This window comes from Solanum lycopersicum, chromosome 11 (assembly GCF_036512215.1).
Source record: "Solanum lycopersicum chromosome 11, SLM_r2.1".
NCBI lineage: Eukaryota > Viridiplantae > Streptophyta > Magnoliopsida > Solanales > Solanaceae > Solanum > Solanum lycopersicum.
In genome coordinates, this window is record NC_090810.1 from 5,974,441 (window position 1) to 5,990,895 (window position 16,455).

The window sequence follows — 16,455 nt, forward strand, 5'->3', positions numbered from 1 at the left end:
GAATTATCTTTCTATATATGAAGTGAATAATGATCAAGGGCAAAAATATAATTTCACGCTAATAAAAATCTGCCAAGAATGATAACAAAAAAATTTAAATAGTTCTAGAAACATCTTAAGTTATTGTTATTACTATTAACTTATTTTGTTATTAGTTCATTTCCTTTTTATTTCTTTTAGGGATAATGCCCAAGTACCCCCTCAACCTATGCCCGAAATCTCAGAGACACACTTATACTATACTAAGGTCCTATTACCCCCTTGAACTTATTTTATTAATAATTTTTTACCCCTTTTTAGCTTACGTGGCACTATCTTGTGGGCCCAACGATGATTGACTTTTTTTTTTTGAACTAGTGCCACGTAGGCTAAAAAGGGGTAGAAAATTACATATAAAATAAGTTCAGGGGATAATAGGACCTTAGTATAGTATAAGTGTGTCTCTGGGATTTCGGGCATAGATTGAGGGGATATTTGGGTATTTTCCCTTTCTTTTATGAGTTATTGTGACATCTATTTTATTATTACTCTATTTTACTATTACTTTAATTTAATTCTTAATATTTTTTCTATTCATTATTCTTATAAAAAGTCTACTTTTTCTATAAAAATATCATGAATTAATTATTTTTATTTTTATTTTGGCTCTAATTATATACTTGAAAATAAATTAGTGTGATAAAATTAATAATATATATTAGATTGAAATTAAAGAAAAAGATGTTAAAGTAACTTTACAAATAAAAATGAATAGGATAATATATTTGTGTTAAAGATGACCAAGAATAAAAATGTAATTCATTCTAACAAAAATCTATCAAGAATAATTAAATAATTTTAGAAATATGTTTCTATGTATAAAGTGAATGATGATCAAAGGTAAAAATATAACTTATACAAGTAAAAATCTACCAAGAATAATAACAAAAAAATTAAATAGTTCTATAAACATCTTTAGGTATTATTATCAATATTACCTCATTTTTGTTATTTCTTCTTTTTTTATGAATTATTGTGATATCTATTTAATATATGAAAGTTAATGAACAATGATTATGCTTAGCTCTTAGTAATTATATCAAGTATAATATTAGGTGGAACCAATAAAAATTAAAATTAAAATTTATATGTATATAAAATTTTGTGTATTATTTTTAATTTTGTAATCTTTAATATGCTATATAAAAAAAAATTAAAAATCAGTAGTTATTTTTTTTTTTGAAATGAAATAAAAAATAAGTTCATATAAAATAAAAAAGGAGGGAGTCATATATTAAAAATGAAATTTATATATGTGTTATTATTGAAATGAGCTTTCATATGTTATTATTTTTTTTAAAAAAATTGTTTGACTTCCTTCTATTAATTTTTGCATATATGTGGACTTTTAAAGGTATGAACATTTTAATATAAAAATATAACAATTTGAAAACTTTAATTTTTCGTTTTAATTTCTAATTTGATACATATTTGAAAATTACATTTAAAAAAAAGAAACTTAAAAGCGCAATGTAACAATTTAAGATATTTTTAGAAAAACAAACTTAAGAAACATAATGAAATTTAGTTGACTCCTTTATTTTATCGAAACAAAAAAAGTTGCATATATTATTTGAAAATAGGGATAATGCCCAAGTACCCCCTCAACCTATGCCTGAAATCTCAGAGACACACTTATACTATACTAAGGTTCTATTACCCCCTGAACTTATTTTATTAATAATTTATTACCCCTTTTCGACCTACGTGGCACTATCTTGTGGGCCCAACAATGGTTGACTTTTTTTTCAAACTAGTGCCACGTAGGCTAAAAAGGGGTAGAAAATTACTTATAAAATAAGTTCAGGGGTAATAGGATCTTAGTATAGTATAAGTGTGTCTCTGAGATTTCGAGTATAGGTTGAGGGGGTACTTGTGCATTATCCCTTAAAAATAACGTAAGAACTAAAAAGTACTATGAATCACAATAAAATGACAACTAAAAATATGTGAGAATCATATAAGAAATTTCGTTTACTTTCATAAAATCACTTGTATCACCTAAAATAAAGCAGATGGAGTAACATATATTATTCGAATATAACATAAAAATACTCCATAAATTAACAATTTAAAATATTTTTTAGAAAACACATAAAAAAATTTAGTTCACCTTTTCAAATTTCATTTGTATCACATAAATTAGAAGGAAAAAAACTAACATAAATTGAGTCTGCGCTGGCGCGCATACATGATAACTAATATAAATTGAGTCTGCGCTGGTGCGCACACATGATATCTAGTATATATAGAATTAAGTTGGAGTGAACCATTTTTGTCTCTTTTTTAGTTATTTTCATTGTAATTTAGTTTATTTTCTTATGTTTGGACATCTATAATTGATATACTTTTAAGTTTTGTGTTTTACGTTTTACTTATGATTTATATTAAAAAGTATATTTAAGAAATTCAATATATATATATATATAATTTTTTTTTAAAATTGCAAATATAGCTTTGTTATGTTTTCAATTATTGACATAACCGATTAACTAAAGAAAAAACAAATCAAAAAGAGAAAATCAAACCAAATTTATTTTGGTTCGAATTAAGTTACACTTCTTTAACACTACAAATTAAAAATTCAAACCAAATAGTATAAAAACCGAACCGAAAAAGGGCACATCGTACCTCTAAACTACGAAGTATTATAATGTATTTTCTAAATTTTGAGTAACTGTAGGATTGAAATTTTTCCGCCTACGTTAATTATTTATTGAGGAATAATATATTTTACATTTTTTTGTTATTTTTATCACTAATATTTTCCTCAAAATTGAACATTCGAAATTTGTAGCAAATAGAATAAAGCCTTTTACTTGTTCGGAAAATAAATTTCTCAGAAACTATATTATTAACATTAATTATGATGTAAGAATTTAAATTTATACTAAACAAAAAAATTATTTATCTCAATGAGTAAAAATAAAAGACAAACAAAAAATATAAACACAAACGTAATTTTACCCATCTAGTAAAATTTGCAAAATCAAAATTACCAAACTATATAACAATAACACAAATATACCTAATTTTATTTTCTTAAAAAGAAAGTGAAGTAAATTTTTTCTATTTGTTTCTCAATCGTATATAACTAGTATTTTATTTTAGGAAAATCTGAAAAAATTTAACACAATTTCGATTATATTTTAGTAAAATTATTTAAATAAATGTTAAAAAAAGAAATCACAATCAAACTAGGTCACTTTGTTTGTACGCAATGTATTAGGAGTTGTACCGATTAAATCTATAAATACCCAAATCTTCAATTTTTGCGGGTTAAAGTTCATCTCTTTCGTTCCTTGCAAAACCCTAACAATGGCGAGACCTCCTCCTCATGTCGCTTGTCCAGATTGCAATGGAGATCCTCCTTGTTCCGATTGCGGTAGATGTATTCACAATCAATTTTTGGAATCTGAATTGGAAAAATGGTTTCAGAATCTTAAGATTCATGAAGGGAGGTAATGTGATTAATATTGTGAACTCATTGTTAATATTGTTGTTGAATGTTTAGTTTGCTTCGATTTCGTATAATTAAAAACTCTTAACTCATCAAGTTATAAGCTGATTAATAATGAGTTGAGTTTTATATATGATTTCCCACTTAAGGCCAAGTTTTGAGTGTTATGTCGTTTTTTTTCCCTTCATCTCGGCATTAAAGCTCAACTAAAATAAAAAATCATTCTAGGCATTGGAGTTCCTCCATACTCGAGGAACTCTAATTCAAGAAGGACGATTGGGCGCAAAAAATAAATTTTTGACATCAATTTACGCAATTTCCTTAAAAAAGTAACAATGGATTAACCCTTCCGAGCGGCTCAGTGGTTTGAGCTTGGAACTTCCATGTTGGAAGTCTCAAGTTTGAAACCCCTTGCCAGGGTTTGCTTTCTGGGTGGTGCGAGTTAGCATATATGTATATTAATTTCCTAATAAAATAGATTAGATTGACAACAGATTGACTACTATTGAAGAAAATTAGAACTCTCAAATTCTTAATTCTCGCAATATAAATTTTCGAGGTCAATTTTACACAACTTCATTAGAAATAATCAAATAACAGGTTGATTGAGTGTGTTTTCTACTGCTTTTTCCTTTTAATTTAGATTTTTTAATGTTTTTGTTAAATGGATGTTGGGCTTAACTCGTATCCCAAAAGTTTTCTCAAAGGGAAGAAAATTGCGTAAGCCATATTAGGATCCTCGGGATGTTGTACTAGTTCTATGGGGGTCATTTCTTTTGTCATTTTTCAGTCGGAATAACATTTTGACCTGGTTTGTCCCTATCTTTATACTACAGAAAAATTGAGGCTCAAGACCCAGAAATTGAGCGTCTTGACAGACTAATTGAGTCTCGAGGCAGAGAAATTGAGCGTCTTCACAGACAATGGACTCATCTGGTTACTGACTTTGCTAAGAAGGTGCCTTGTGAAATAGACAAGGAGGAGCTTGCTGAAATAGCTAAGAGGCCCTGTTCTATGGAAAGCGGGAAGCAGCTTCTTGAAATACTTAAGAAGCATTTTCCTGAATGGCGAAATGCAGGAGGCTTCATGGAATCGTAGGAGCACACTGACGTTCATCATCAGGTTCGATCTCCCTCTCAATACAAACACGCTAGTATTGATATTGAAACTTGATGTGCTTAGCGTTGTTTGCTAAATGTGGTGTGTTGGTCAGTTTGATGGTGACGACTCTCTAGTGTCTCTACGATTCTTGCTTACATAGTTGAATTCCATATTGTTCTAACGGTTGTAGACATATCAAGAATACTTGGAGTTTCTTGATATTTGTTGTTTGTAACTTGATTTAATGCATACCTAGGCCTATCTTTACCTATCCTTTTCTTTTGCTGAATTAACCCTATTACCAATGCCATTTTAAGCATGGTACTGATTTTCTTTCTGTTGCAATTTTTTGAAACAGGGAAGTCGTGGAAACGAAGCCTCTGCATAATTCAACTATTTTTTCATTGATAGCACATTAGTTAGAGCGTTGAGTATTTACAACTTACTACTAAGTTTACTTCTCTTTGTGACTTATAAACACTGGTAGTCCTCTTACCAATGGTTAATGCAATCTTTTTGTGTTTTTCTCTTTATATGTTGAATTCATTTAGTGAAAATTCTAGCTCCTATCACTGGGTTGCAATAGCATAAATAGTCGTGGATGTTTGCTTCATGTCTTTGGCCACTGGACTCTCTGGTCATGATCGTAGAATGTTCGTAAACCTAAGAAAATAGTTATGTACTATACCAAGAAAAGATCAACATTAACAAACAAAAAACTGCAGTTGAATCCTTAATGTTATTACCAACAACAACAATGCAGCTAAGGTAATGAGAAAACAATCTTCAATTTGAATTAAGCGTTCGTGCCAGACGCTTAACATCAATTAACCTTATGCCTCTTCGCGATCTACCTGAATATCAGTTAAAATTCAGCGCGATAGAAAGACAACGAATTAAAAAAAAAAAAAGACATGAAAAAAGTTTGTGTTAGAAACTTACTCTCTGTATTCACATTGTCCTTGGTCCCAATTTCTTGATTGTTACTTGAAAAAGAATTCAATAATCTGGCAAGATGTCTTATTTGATATAATGGCATAGTGTTTTGAATTCTCTGTACTTTATAACTCCTTTCTTCAACTCCTATTCAATCACAAAAGAAAAAAAATGAATCTTTTCAAAAAAGGTAAAAAAGACGACAACCTATGCTGGTATCAAGTGGAATAGTCGAGGTGCAAACAAGTTGGTCCAGACACCAATTTACGTCTACTTTATGTCGCCTCAAACTCTCCAAAGTGTTGTGTTGTATTTGGAGGATCGACAACATTTTTGAAGAATCTGAGTAAAGTAACCATTATAATAGTAGAGGCGCGCCCTCAACACCACTATTATAGTATAAGTTCATATATCTAAATTATACAAAATATACCTTTGTGCAATGCACTTGATGCATCTTCTTGTGATTTATATAATTCAGGATGAAATGTAGCATCAGATAACTGAACCCCAAGTCCAGAAACAGGAACAGTTGCTTGATTTTCGTCTTCATTAGAGTACCCTGCAACGACCAGAGATGAATCCAGGATTTTATAATAACGCGTTAATAACAGAGTGAATTTCATAACACGAATACCTGCACTAGTAGTACTGTCACAGTTTTGACAAACTGAAGATGAAGAATTGTTCAAAACTTTTTGTCTTCTCAATTGATAGTTTCTTCGACGTCTAGCTAAGTGTTTTTCCCTCTCCTCATTGCTCATTGTTTGTCTTCTCAACCTATCGCGTATTCTACGACGTTCTCTCTCTTTTTCTTTCTGTGCATTCCTCCAGTTCTTTACTACATGCCATTCTTTAGACTCTTCAGTAGCCATTGAACCAAATATTCTTCAAGTTTCTGATACCGTCTTGCAACACAAATTTTCTGTAGTTTGTATGATTTAATTTAAACCAAATTGACAATAACAAACAAACAAACAACGTAACATAACAGTGTAATCTCTTACATGGAGTCTGAAGAGGGCAAAATGTATGCACTATACCGACTGAATCACTCTTTTTTACTCTAATTTCATTTTAGATGTAAAATGAAATGCAAATTATATGTAGGCTTGTAGCACTATGATTCAACATTTATAATAGACCTTCGATGATCAATAATAAGCTTCAAATAAAATAAACCCTAAATAAAAGATGCAAATATCAATACACAATCATAACATCGAATGAGAATCGAAAAAAAAGAAGAAGAATTATCTCAGGTTCTTAATCAACCATAACATACAAATCTTCATCCATTAAAAAAACAAAGAAAAAAATTGATTTAATTTCACCATAATCACGAAAATTATAAAAAAGAAAAAAAAACACTAGTTGTTTATTTGAAAAAAAATCCCACAAAAACGAAAAATTTAAAAATTAATTCACTGAAAAACCTACCTCTGTTGATGGTGACTGAGGGGAAGGATTTGTAATTTTCAGATTCAAAGAATAGAAAATTGAGCTGTTTTTTTTTTTTTCAATAGAGAAAATAAAAATGAAATCTTTTAAACGTTCTTTTTGGTAATTAGTTAAATGTTTGTAGTTTTTACAAATTATAATTTGCCACCTGTACATTAAAGGAAGGAAAAAACATTTTTTTTAAAAATTATTTTCGAAATTTAGGGATGTTTGATCCATTTGGCTTTAATTACTCGGTCCTCATCCAAATTTTGGATTTAGTAAAATTACTATACCAAAAAAGTTAAGAGTGAGACATGAATTGCTTTATTCAAATACGAGCTAAGTATTTAAAAATGGTATAAAATTTTTCATATTTTTTTTTGACGTATGAAGCTTGAGTTCAATTCATGTTATACACAGACCTTTAACCTTACTATATTTAATTTTTCTCATAGTAATTAGTTGAGAACTAAAGATTTGATAGGAAGGATACGAAGTATTGTATTATTCACTCCATTCATGAGATAATAGCTTATATGATCACCCAACTTTGAATAATTTAGTTAGAAAATCACTCAATTTTGATTTGTTTACTTCGAAAGTCACTGAACTTTGTTTTTTAACTCAAAAGTCATTCAACTATTGGTGTGTTATACTTAGAAAGTCATCCAACTATTTATATTTCACTTAGAAAGTCACTTAATCAATTTAAATAACTTTTTTTCATTAAATTTTACAAAAATACAAAAAAATAATTAATTACTTCTTACCAATTTCAATTTTTCTTTATTGGTAATCATTTAACAATTTATTTCTAGTTTTACAATTAATAGAATCAAGATTTTTTTTTTTTTTGGGGGGGGGGGGGAGGGGGTTGTAGTTGTTTCTGTAAAAAAATTTTTACAAAAATTATAATTAAATAGTTGGAGCAGATAGTAAAATAATTAAAATAAGTATCTTATTATTTCTTTAAAAATAGTTTAAAATAAGATTTAATGAAAAAATTATTTAAATTGATTGAGTGACTTTATAAGTGAAATATAAATAATTGAGTGACTTTCCAAGTTAAACATCAATAGTTTAATGAGTTTTGAGTTACAAAATAAAGTTGAGTGACTTTCTAAGTAAACAACTCAAAGTTGAGTGACTTTCTGAGTAAACAACTCAAAGTTGAGTGACCAGATATTAACTCCTCCGTTCATGCCTTTAAATGATTGTACATAGGCTTCGATTAACCAAATATGAACCCGTGCATAACAAAAATGTACAACTAAAAAAAAAAAGCATTCAAATACAAAGGGAAATGACAATACCCAAATATGGAGACATGGAGTCTATTTCAAACTCACAATATTCCTCCCTATGGTAGCATGTAGAAACCTAAACATTCCATACTCCGAGCTCTGTATATATGAAACGAGAAGTTATGAAGATGAAACGACGAGATCATAGGGCAAAAAATGTCATCTCCAGGCAGAGGAAGTTGCTAAAGCTCTATTTTTCCATCCAAGATAGAGTGCTCCTTCGCCTTCTGCATACCGATAATTAGGGCTGTACTCTTTCAACATGTGCTTTATGGTCTCACCAACTGATGGACTCAATTGACATTGAGTAAATCCAGCCATCATAAGTCTTAACCTCCATTTTCCGAAAAGTTCATGTCTTTCCACTCTGTCAGCTCCCTCACATGCTATTATGTTCACAACATCTCGTGCCACACAATGCTCCTCTGCACTGATCCTCTCCTTGTCATCCCTAGGACGAGCTGCATCAATTGATTCGAACATTGCTGTATAGTAATCAAGAGTTTCACGGAACCTTGGAAGGAAAGGGGCGGTGTTGGTGTTTGATTCTTGTTCAACTAAGGTCACAATTTTGGGGGATAAACTCTTAACTAGTCTTAATAAGCGGTCACGATGATTGATAGTACTTACACTCTCGTCTGGCATGTGGTGCAGCATATAAGGGAAGTTTACTGCCAGAGCTTCTCCATGTTTAACCCGAAGGTTCTCTAGTTGGACCTCACAGCCTGATAGTGCAGCACCATGGAATTCAAAAGGCACTCCACATGATTTGGCAACTTCTGCTAGCCTTTTGCCTACTAGCTGAAGTCCTCCACCCCGAGCATAAGCTGATTCGTCGTCATCAACACCTGTGATGCGGACAAATGGGGGTCCACCAGGACGATGAGCAAGATAGTGGAGGAGGAACATCCACTGACTTCCCTGTGCAATCTGAAAATCAATGATATGGATTCTGTTTTCATTCATCATGGCTTCATTAATGACGACATTCGCAGACATATAAGCAAATTTGTAGTATGGACACATGTTAAAGATGACTTGCATGTAAGACAATAGTTCCAAGCCAGTTGGTTCTTTGCACTTCAATTTTTTATATATGATGCTTCCTGACGATAGTAGTCGTGCTCTAATCCCTTCCAACACGTATGCACCCAATCGTTCCATCGGTTCCCCAGACACAGACACCCGTTGCTCTAAAGCACTCATAAGAGCTTCAGCAGTAGAGATATCAGCATCTGACACTGCTTCAGCACAGGCATCGAGCAACTCTTTCAAGTTCAAGCCAGGGGCCATGTCCAACACTCGGTTCCACCTTGTAACAGAAGACGGTTTTGAGACCATATCGTTCAAGGAGCAACTGCAGCTGTCGTCAGTATCAGATTCAGGCCCCAGTAATTTATTCTCCAGCTCCCGAAGCACATGTCTCAAGTCACCATCATCAATTCCTGAACACCCACTCAAAGGCGAACCACACGTGTTATCAGAGGAGTGATGCAGATCAGACATGTATGACTGTGAACATTGAGGAGAAAAGGGACTCCTGTTGGAAGAAACACTCAAGGCAGGAGGTGAATCGTTGACAACATAGTCGGTAGCTGGTGACGAGTCCAGCGTGAAGAATTGTTCGTCTTGTGCCTGTAAAGAGAATTGCATCCCTGAGCTACGATTATCCTTACAGCTGTTCTTAAGAACATCGTAAGGGGCGTAATACTGCTCAACTTGCTGCATTTGCTGATTGTACAATCCGTGAACACTTCCAGACATTTGTGTTCTCTGAGATGTTTGCATCTCAAAATGACTATCGGATTTCAAGCAACCGTTGCAGACAAAAGCTAATCTTAGATCTCAGCAAACCTCTCTCGACTAAAAGTAGTCATTCACAACATCTCAAGCAACAACAACTCTTTCAAAATCGTGTCACAATGTAAACTCGAAAAGAAATTTGCAACTCTGATGATGCCTAACAGAACCTGCCAAGAACGAAAAATTACCATCAGTATGATTGTCACAAAAGCATAAAGAAGCTAATTTACAGAACAAAGACAGTATATAATTTGATCAGTCAAAGCATACAACGATTAATACATGATGCTCCTTAGCTAAACATAGATGGTTATGATTCCATGGGTTAATTTTGCCATCCGATAAACTGAAAATGAACCACCATATACTAAAGAATTGACTAACTAGAGTTATAACTTAGCATATACATCAATCTAAGAACTTAAGGAAACTAAGAAAATGAAAAAGCATAGAGACCTAAAACAAACACAAAAGAAAGTCAAAAATTACAATCAAAAGACAAATCTTCTTATCAAACAACATAAAAATCAAAACTTCATACAAAACAAATGGAAAAACACTAATACCATCATCAACCCCCCCCCCCCTCCAAGAAAAAAAAAAGATTAGGAATTGCAAATAAGAAGAGGAGGAAATTGCATATTAACTGCATACATAAACTCAAAATTTCATCTTAAGATGCTTTCAAGATCAACACCAAAACCTTAAACCATAAACTAAACAAAGTCAATAATTTGCATTAATTAAGCAACTCCTCAAGACTAATCAAAATTCAAAAGAAAAACAAAGAATTGCAACTAATATATAGACCAACAACATAAAAATCAAAACTTCATATAAAATACATAGAAAAAATCACTAGTTATATACCCACAACAACATAAAGATCAAAACTTCATACAAAAAATAAATAAATAACTAAAAGAATTGCAAATAAAATCTTACTTAACAACATAAAAATCAAAACTTTATACAGAAAAATCACAACTTCATACTCTAATCACCCAAAAAAAGGGAAAAAATGAGAAAAAGGTAAGTGCATATAATAGAGGAATATAATTCAACTTAAGATACTTTCAAGATCAACCATAAACTAAACAAAATCAAGAATTAACATTAATTAATGATTACCACAAAAAAGAACAAACCTTGAAAGTTAAGAGGATGTAATTTTTGTATTTTTGTGATGAATTGAGACTTTTTTGTTCAAAGATCAGCTCTTATGTCTATTGTTAATTGTTGAAAACAAAGAATGAAGTGTTAGGTACTCCTAATAAAGCCTTTATTATATAGTCAAAATATTAGAAAAATAGACAAATAAAATGCCCTCATTTCTTGGGAATAACTACCTTAAATGCCACTTCGATTGATATATGTAAGACCAAAAAAACTATTTTTATGGGACCACATATTTACGATGATCGATATTTATATTTATGTTAAAATTAATAATTGAAATTAACTTTGTGTATAGTTTATTTTGGAAAAAAAACGTTGTCAACAAAGATATTTTTATATTAGGATGTAATGACAAAACTTCTATTAATTAAAAATTTATTTATTGTTATCATATTTTTTGACGGTATTCTACCTACTAATTTAATGAGACCAAATGCTTATGATATTCTGTGATTGATATTTATGTTAAAATTTATAATTGAAATTAATCTTGTGTAATGTTCATTCTGATAAAAACATTGTCAATAAATATATTTTTATATTAGGATATAATAACGAAACTAAATAATTAAGAAAAAAATTGTTTCATTTATTATCATCATATTTTTTGACGATTTTTTACCTACTATTTTAATAGGACCATAAGCTCATGATATTCGGTAAAAATCGATATTTGTGAAATTCATAATTGAAGTTAACATTGTTTAAGGTTCATTCTAGTAAAAACATTTTCTAAAGATATTTTCATATTAAGACATAATAATGAAACTTCTACTAATTAAGAAAAAAAATGATTTCATTTATTATCACCTTACTTTTTGACGGTATTCTACCTATAATTTTTATGGGACCACATGCTTATGGTATTTGGTGATCGAAATTTGTTTGAAATTCATAATTGAAATTAACCTTGTGTAATTCTGGTAAAAACGTTATCAATAGAGGTATTTTCATAATAGGACATAATAACGTGAGTTCTACTAATTAAGAAAAAAAATAATTTCAATTGTTATCACCATATTTTTTGACGGTATTCTACCTACTATTTTAATGGGACCACATGCTTATGGTATTCTGTGATTGATATTTTTGTTGAAATTCATAATTGAAATTAACTTCGTGTAAGGTTCATTCTAGAAAAATGTTGTCAATAAAGGTATTCTCATAATAGGACATAATAACGTAAGTTAAACTAATTAAGAAAAAAGTTGATTTCATTTATTATTACCATATTTTTTGATGGTATTCTACCTACTATTTTAATGGGACCACATGCTCATGATATTTGATGATCGATATTTGTGTTGAAATTCATAATTGAAATTCATCTTGTGTAATGTACATTCTAGTGAAAACATTGTCAATAAAGATATTAATATATTTGGACATAATAACAAAACTTTTACTAATTATGAAAAATAGTATCATTTATTATCACCATATTTTTTGACGGTATTCTACCTACTATTTTAATGGGACCACATGCTTATAGTATTCGGTGATCGATGTTTATGTTGAAATTCATAATTAAAGTTAATCTTGTGTATTGTTCATTTTGATAAAAACATTGTCAATAAAGATATTTTCATATTAGGACATAATAACGAAACTTCTACTAATTAAGAAAAAATAATTTCATTTATTATCATCATATTATTTGACGGTATTCTACCATTTATTTTAATGTGACCACATAATTATAGTGTTCGGTGATCGATATATTTATTAAAATTCATAATTGAAATTAACCTAGTGTAAGGTTCATTCTAGAAAAAAACATTGCCAATAAAATATTTTCATATTAGGATATAATAACAAAAACTTTTACTTATTAAGAAAAATAATAATTTCATTTATTATCATCATATTTTTTGACGGTATTCTACCTACTATTTTAATGGGACCACATACTTATGATTTTCGATGATCGATATTTTTATTGAAATTAATCTTGTATAAGGTTCATTCTAAAAAAAAACATTGCCAATAAAATATTTTCATATTAGGATAAAATAATAAAACTTTTACTAATTTAAAAATAATAATTTCATTTAATATCACCATACTTTTTTGACGGTATGCTACCAACTATTTTAATACACATTTTTCCTGTTTTTTGGGTTTACGAAGAATATTCATATTCTCTCCGCGGTGAATTACGCGAACTCAAAAGTGAGTATTTTGACTATTTGTTGACTTATATAACATGTTTTAAAACTTATGAAAATATATTATTAAACAAAAAAACAATTATTTTAAAATAAATATAGTTTATGTGTAAAATTATATTTCATTATTTAATACATTCAATTTATTTCCATTTAATGTTTATATTAGAACTAACTAATGTTAGAAACACGTCTTTCATAAATATTATACGTGTTGCTTAATCATGATTAATTAGGTAATTAATGTTTTTACTCTAATCTTAATCGTTAACATTAAAATATTTTTAAATATTAAGTATGAATAATTTCTTCTTCGTTATATGAATTACTAGTGAATTTAGAATATAGTTGTGATTACTTGGCTTAGCAAATGATTATGTCATAAATCACATCACGTTTTAAAGTCAAATGGTTCAAATTATAAATTGTTAAAGATCAAATTATTTTAAGTTTATTTCAACTTATATTTAATATCAATAATATATATTTTTGTCATAATTTGACCTTGAAGTGCTATTTTCATATTACCTCCATTCCTATCGCTATATCAAATTAATATTCAAGTAAAAAATTAGTGAAAATATTATTAATCTTAGATAAAGTAGATTGAGGTGAAAAAGCAAATTATGGCTAATGATTTTTTGGATTTCTTGAACTTAACTATAAATTAAAAAAAACTATCATAAAAATATCAAAAGAGGAAATTGAAAATCTTCAATAAATACTAGACAAAATGATCCAAATAGTATAAAAAAATCTTATAAAATTTTATTTGCTTTGCCATAATTCAAATCCATAAGAAGTAATTCTCACCATTTTAGAATGATTCATACATTATATTATACAATTTTGAAGCCTCAAATCACTTTAATTAATTAGACAAAAATTTTAAGAATAAAAGATTCAAAAACATATTTGTAATACCTTAATTTTGTTTAGTTATATATTTGAATTATCAGGTGTGTGTGAATTTTTTATTTAAATTATTATAAACTATTAATCAAGAGATACTCGAACTTTGTTGTATAGCATTAATGATATATCACCATCAATCAAATAAGAAAAAGTGAACAACTGATTGTCAATATGCTTTGTTGATAAATAAATGATAATAATTTAGATATAAAACTTGACAAATCGAGATATTCTAGGTGTGGAAATGGCAATTTGAGTAAATAAGAGATGCAATGCAGGGCAATAAGTTGGGGCCAAAAGACCGCGTTTGGTTTGACATTTGTTTGTTCCTGGAAGGTGTCTATTTCCCATATGTTTTTTAAGTTTTAATTAATTCCACAAATCATTATTTAATTTTGTGTGTTTAGGAGAAACATTAAATTATTAAATTAAAATCTCAAACATTATAAAATATATCTAGCAGTAAATAATTGAACATAATTTTAATTTTATGTTCATATAATATACATATATAGACATGGATTTGAAATATATATAATAGTAAAAATGAAATTTGTAAAATTCTCTAATTTTATTTATTTAATATTTTTTCCCTCTAATACATTATGTCAAATGAGAGTTACATAAGGTTGACAATAATGTATTATTCCGTACAAATTTAAAACTAGTTTAGTAGTTTGGTGAAAAATGTTTTTTTTTTGGGATGTTGGAATGTTTCTAAAAAAGGACAAAAATAAATAATTGCAAGTGATAATAAAATATTCCCTCTGTCCGCAATTGTTTGTCATGTTATGCTTATTCGAAATAATTTGTCATGTTATGCTTATCGAAAGTCAATTTGACTGATTTTCAAATGTAAATTAGATCACAATAATTCGATATTTTAAACAAAAAAAATAGATATTCTAAAACTATATGAAAAGTACTATAAATTACAATTTTTTGCATATTAATATGATAAAAAAATATGTCTTTAAATGTTAGTCAAATTTTTTATAATTTGACTCTTAAAATAAAAATCATGACAAATAATATCGAACGAAGGAAGTAATTGCTAGAGGAGTGATTTTCCAAGTTGGAGTAAATTAAAGTTTAATTTCAAGATAATTTTTGCCTTATTATTTCCGAGCTTGTAAAGTTGTAATTGTTGGAAATAAATTTATATATGGCATATTCTTTAGCCTTTTTTTATCATATAATTATTCGATATTTGGAAGACCGCTCAACTAATTTATGTTTGTATCATGTAGCGTTATAAAAAGAATAATTTTTGTTTTTATTGATAAGGTTTTTCATTCACAAAGAGTTTATATCCCGATAATTAATAGTGAAATAATTTCATTCATTTCGATTGAATAAAGGATGCTTTAACCTACGTTTCTTCTCATCGAACACATACCTACCTTATGATTAGAGTAATTCAAATTCATACCACAAAAGTTCATTTTGGAGGAACGATATATTTTTCGTTAAAAATAATTTTATATTCAGAATACGAAACTTCTTATTAATAATTAAATGGTAAATATATTTGACAAAAAAAGGAGTAGGGTAAAAAGATTTCATTCATATGTTTGTGGATAAAAAGAATAAAAAAGAATTCTTATCTTATCGTAAATGTTTAGACGGTGCACAAAGTTGTGACTAATTACTAATTAGAGTTGATATAATGATCATCATTATAAAAAGAACGTAAGTTCAAGAAAGAATAAAACAAAAGGAGAATCTTGCTTTTTTTCTATTCTTTTAACTCACATGAAAATTACATAATATACAGATCCTCAAAATGATTTTAAGTTATATTTATCATGAATAAATTAAAAATTTATGTTATAAGTCTTTAATTATTTTTTTTTATTATATCTGATAAGTTCTTCTACTTAAAAGATTATACATATATTTTTTAAGAGAATTTTGTGTGAAATATTTTGAGCAGAAGAGTTTTGATCCTAAATTAATCTCTTTATTTACGTAATACTTCTGCGATAATATAGCGAATGAAAAAAAAAACTAAATCATGTGGAAAAAAAAGTAGCAAAAAATTTAACCAGTGTAAGATAAAAAAAAAATGATTTTGTCCTACCTTTTACTATATTAATTAATTCCT

At 28.7% G+C, this 16,455-nt stretch overlaps 3 protein-coding genes across 5 annotated transcripts; 1 reads left to right on the forward strand and 2 right to left on the reverse strand.

Moving 5' to 3' along the window:
- Positions 1 to 3,234: 3,234 nt before the first annotated feature.
- Positions 3,235 to 5,133, forward strand: LOC104644489 (uncharacterized). The gene is made up of 3 exons (XM_010314446.4): positions 3,235 to 3,500; positions 4,336 to 4,621; positions 4,959 to 5,133. Exons 1-2 carry the CDS (start codon positions 3,358 to 3,360, stop codon positions 4,595 to 4,597), a joined length of 405 nt encoding a protein of 134 aa, XP_010312748.1. The 5' UTR covers positions 3,235 to 3,357; the 3' UTR covers positions 4,598 to 4,621; positions 4,959 to 5,133.
- A 125-nt stretch (positions 5,134 to 5,258) lies between these two features.
- LOC104644490 (uncharacterized) lies at positions 5,259 to 7,087 on the reverse strand. 3 transcript variants are annotated; one of them, XM_069291406.1, is made up of 5 exons: positions 6,977 to 7,087; positions 6,174 to 6,461; positions 5,970 to 6,098; positions 5,543 to 5,683; positions 5,259 to 5,454 (listed from the first exon to the last, which is right to left on the reverse strand). In XM_069291406.1, the coding sequence occupies exons 2-5, from the start codon at positions 6,409 to 6,411 to the stop codon at positions 5,387 to 5,389; spliced, it is 576 nt and encodes a 191-aa protein (XP_069147507.1). In that variant the 5' UTR covers positions 6,412 to 6,461; positions 6,977 to 7,087; the 3' UTR covers positions 5,259 to 5,386. The 3 variants fall into 3 exon arrangements, with proteins under 3 accessions (XP_069147507.1, XP_025884142.1, XP_069147506.1); XM_026028357.2 differs by having other exon boundaries at positions 5,970 to 6,461; XM_069291405.1 differs by lacking the exon at positions 6,977 to 7,087 and having other exon boundaries at positions 5,970 to 6,538.
- A 1,098-nt stretch (positions 7,088 to 8,185) lies between these two features.
- GRAS1 (protein) lies at positions 8,186 to 11,347 on the reverse strand. The gene is made up of 2 exons (NM_001247376.2): positions 11,235 to 11,347; positions 8,186 to 10,253 (listed from the first exon to the last, which is right to left on the reverse strand). The coding sequence occupies exon 2, from the start codon at positions 10,069 to 10,071 to the stop codon at positions 8,443 to 8,445; it is 1,629 nt and encodes a 542-aa protein (NP_001234305.2). The 5' UTR covers positions 10,072 to 10,253; positions 11,235 to 11,347; the 3' UTR covers positions 8,186 to 8,442.
- Between the last annotated feature and the right edge of the window lie 5,108 nt (positions 11,348 to 16,455).

What these genes read in the sequence shown, in the direction of transcription:
- LOC104644489 (XM_010314446.4), top strand. Translation starts at nt 3,358, where the DNA reads ATGGCGAGACCTCCTCCTCATGTCGCTTGTCCAGATTGCAATGGAGAT. An exon ending in CTTAAGATTCATGAAGGGAG is followed by an intron (nt 3,501 to 4,335) that starts GTAATGTGATTA and finishes TTTATACTACAG; the next exon opens with AAAAATTGAGGCTCAAGACC.
- LOC104644490 (XM_026028357.2), bottom strand. Translation starts at nt 6,411, where the DNA reads ATGGCTACTGAAGAGTCTAAAGAATGGCATGTAGTAAAGAACTGGAGG. An exon ending in ATCAAGTGCATTGCACAAAG is followed by an intron (nt 5,684 to 5,969) that starts GTATATTTTGTA and finishes GTGATTGAATAG; the next exon opens with GAGTTGAAGAAAGGAGTTAT. An exon ending in GGACAATGTGAATACAGAGA is followed by an intron (nt 5,455 to 5,542) that starts GTAAGTTTCTAA and finishes ACTGATATTCAG; the next exon opens with GTAGATCGCGAAGAGGCATA.
- GRAS1 (NM_001247376.2), bottom strand. Translation starts at nt 10,071, where the DNA reads ATGCAAACATCTCAGAGAACACAAATGTCTGGAAGTGTTCACGGATTG.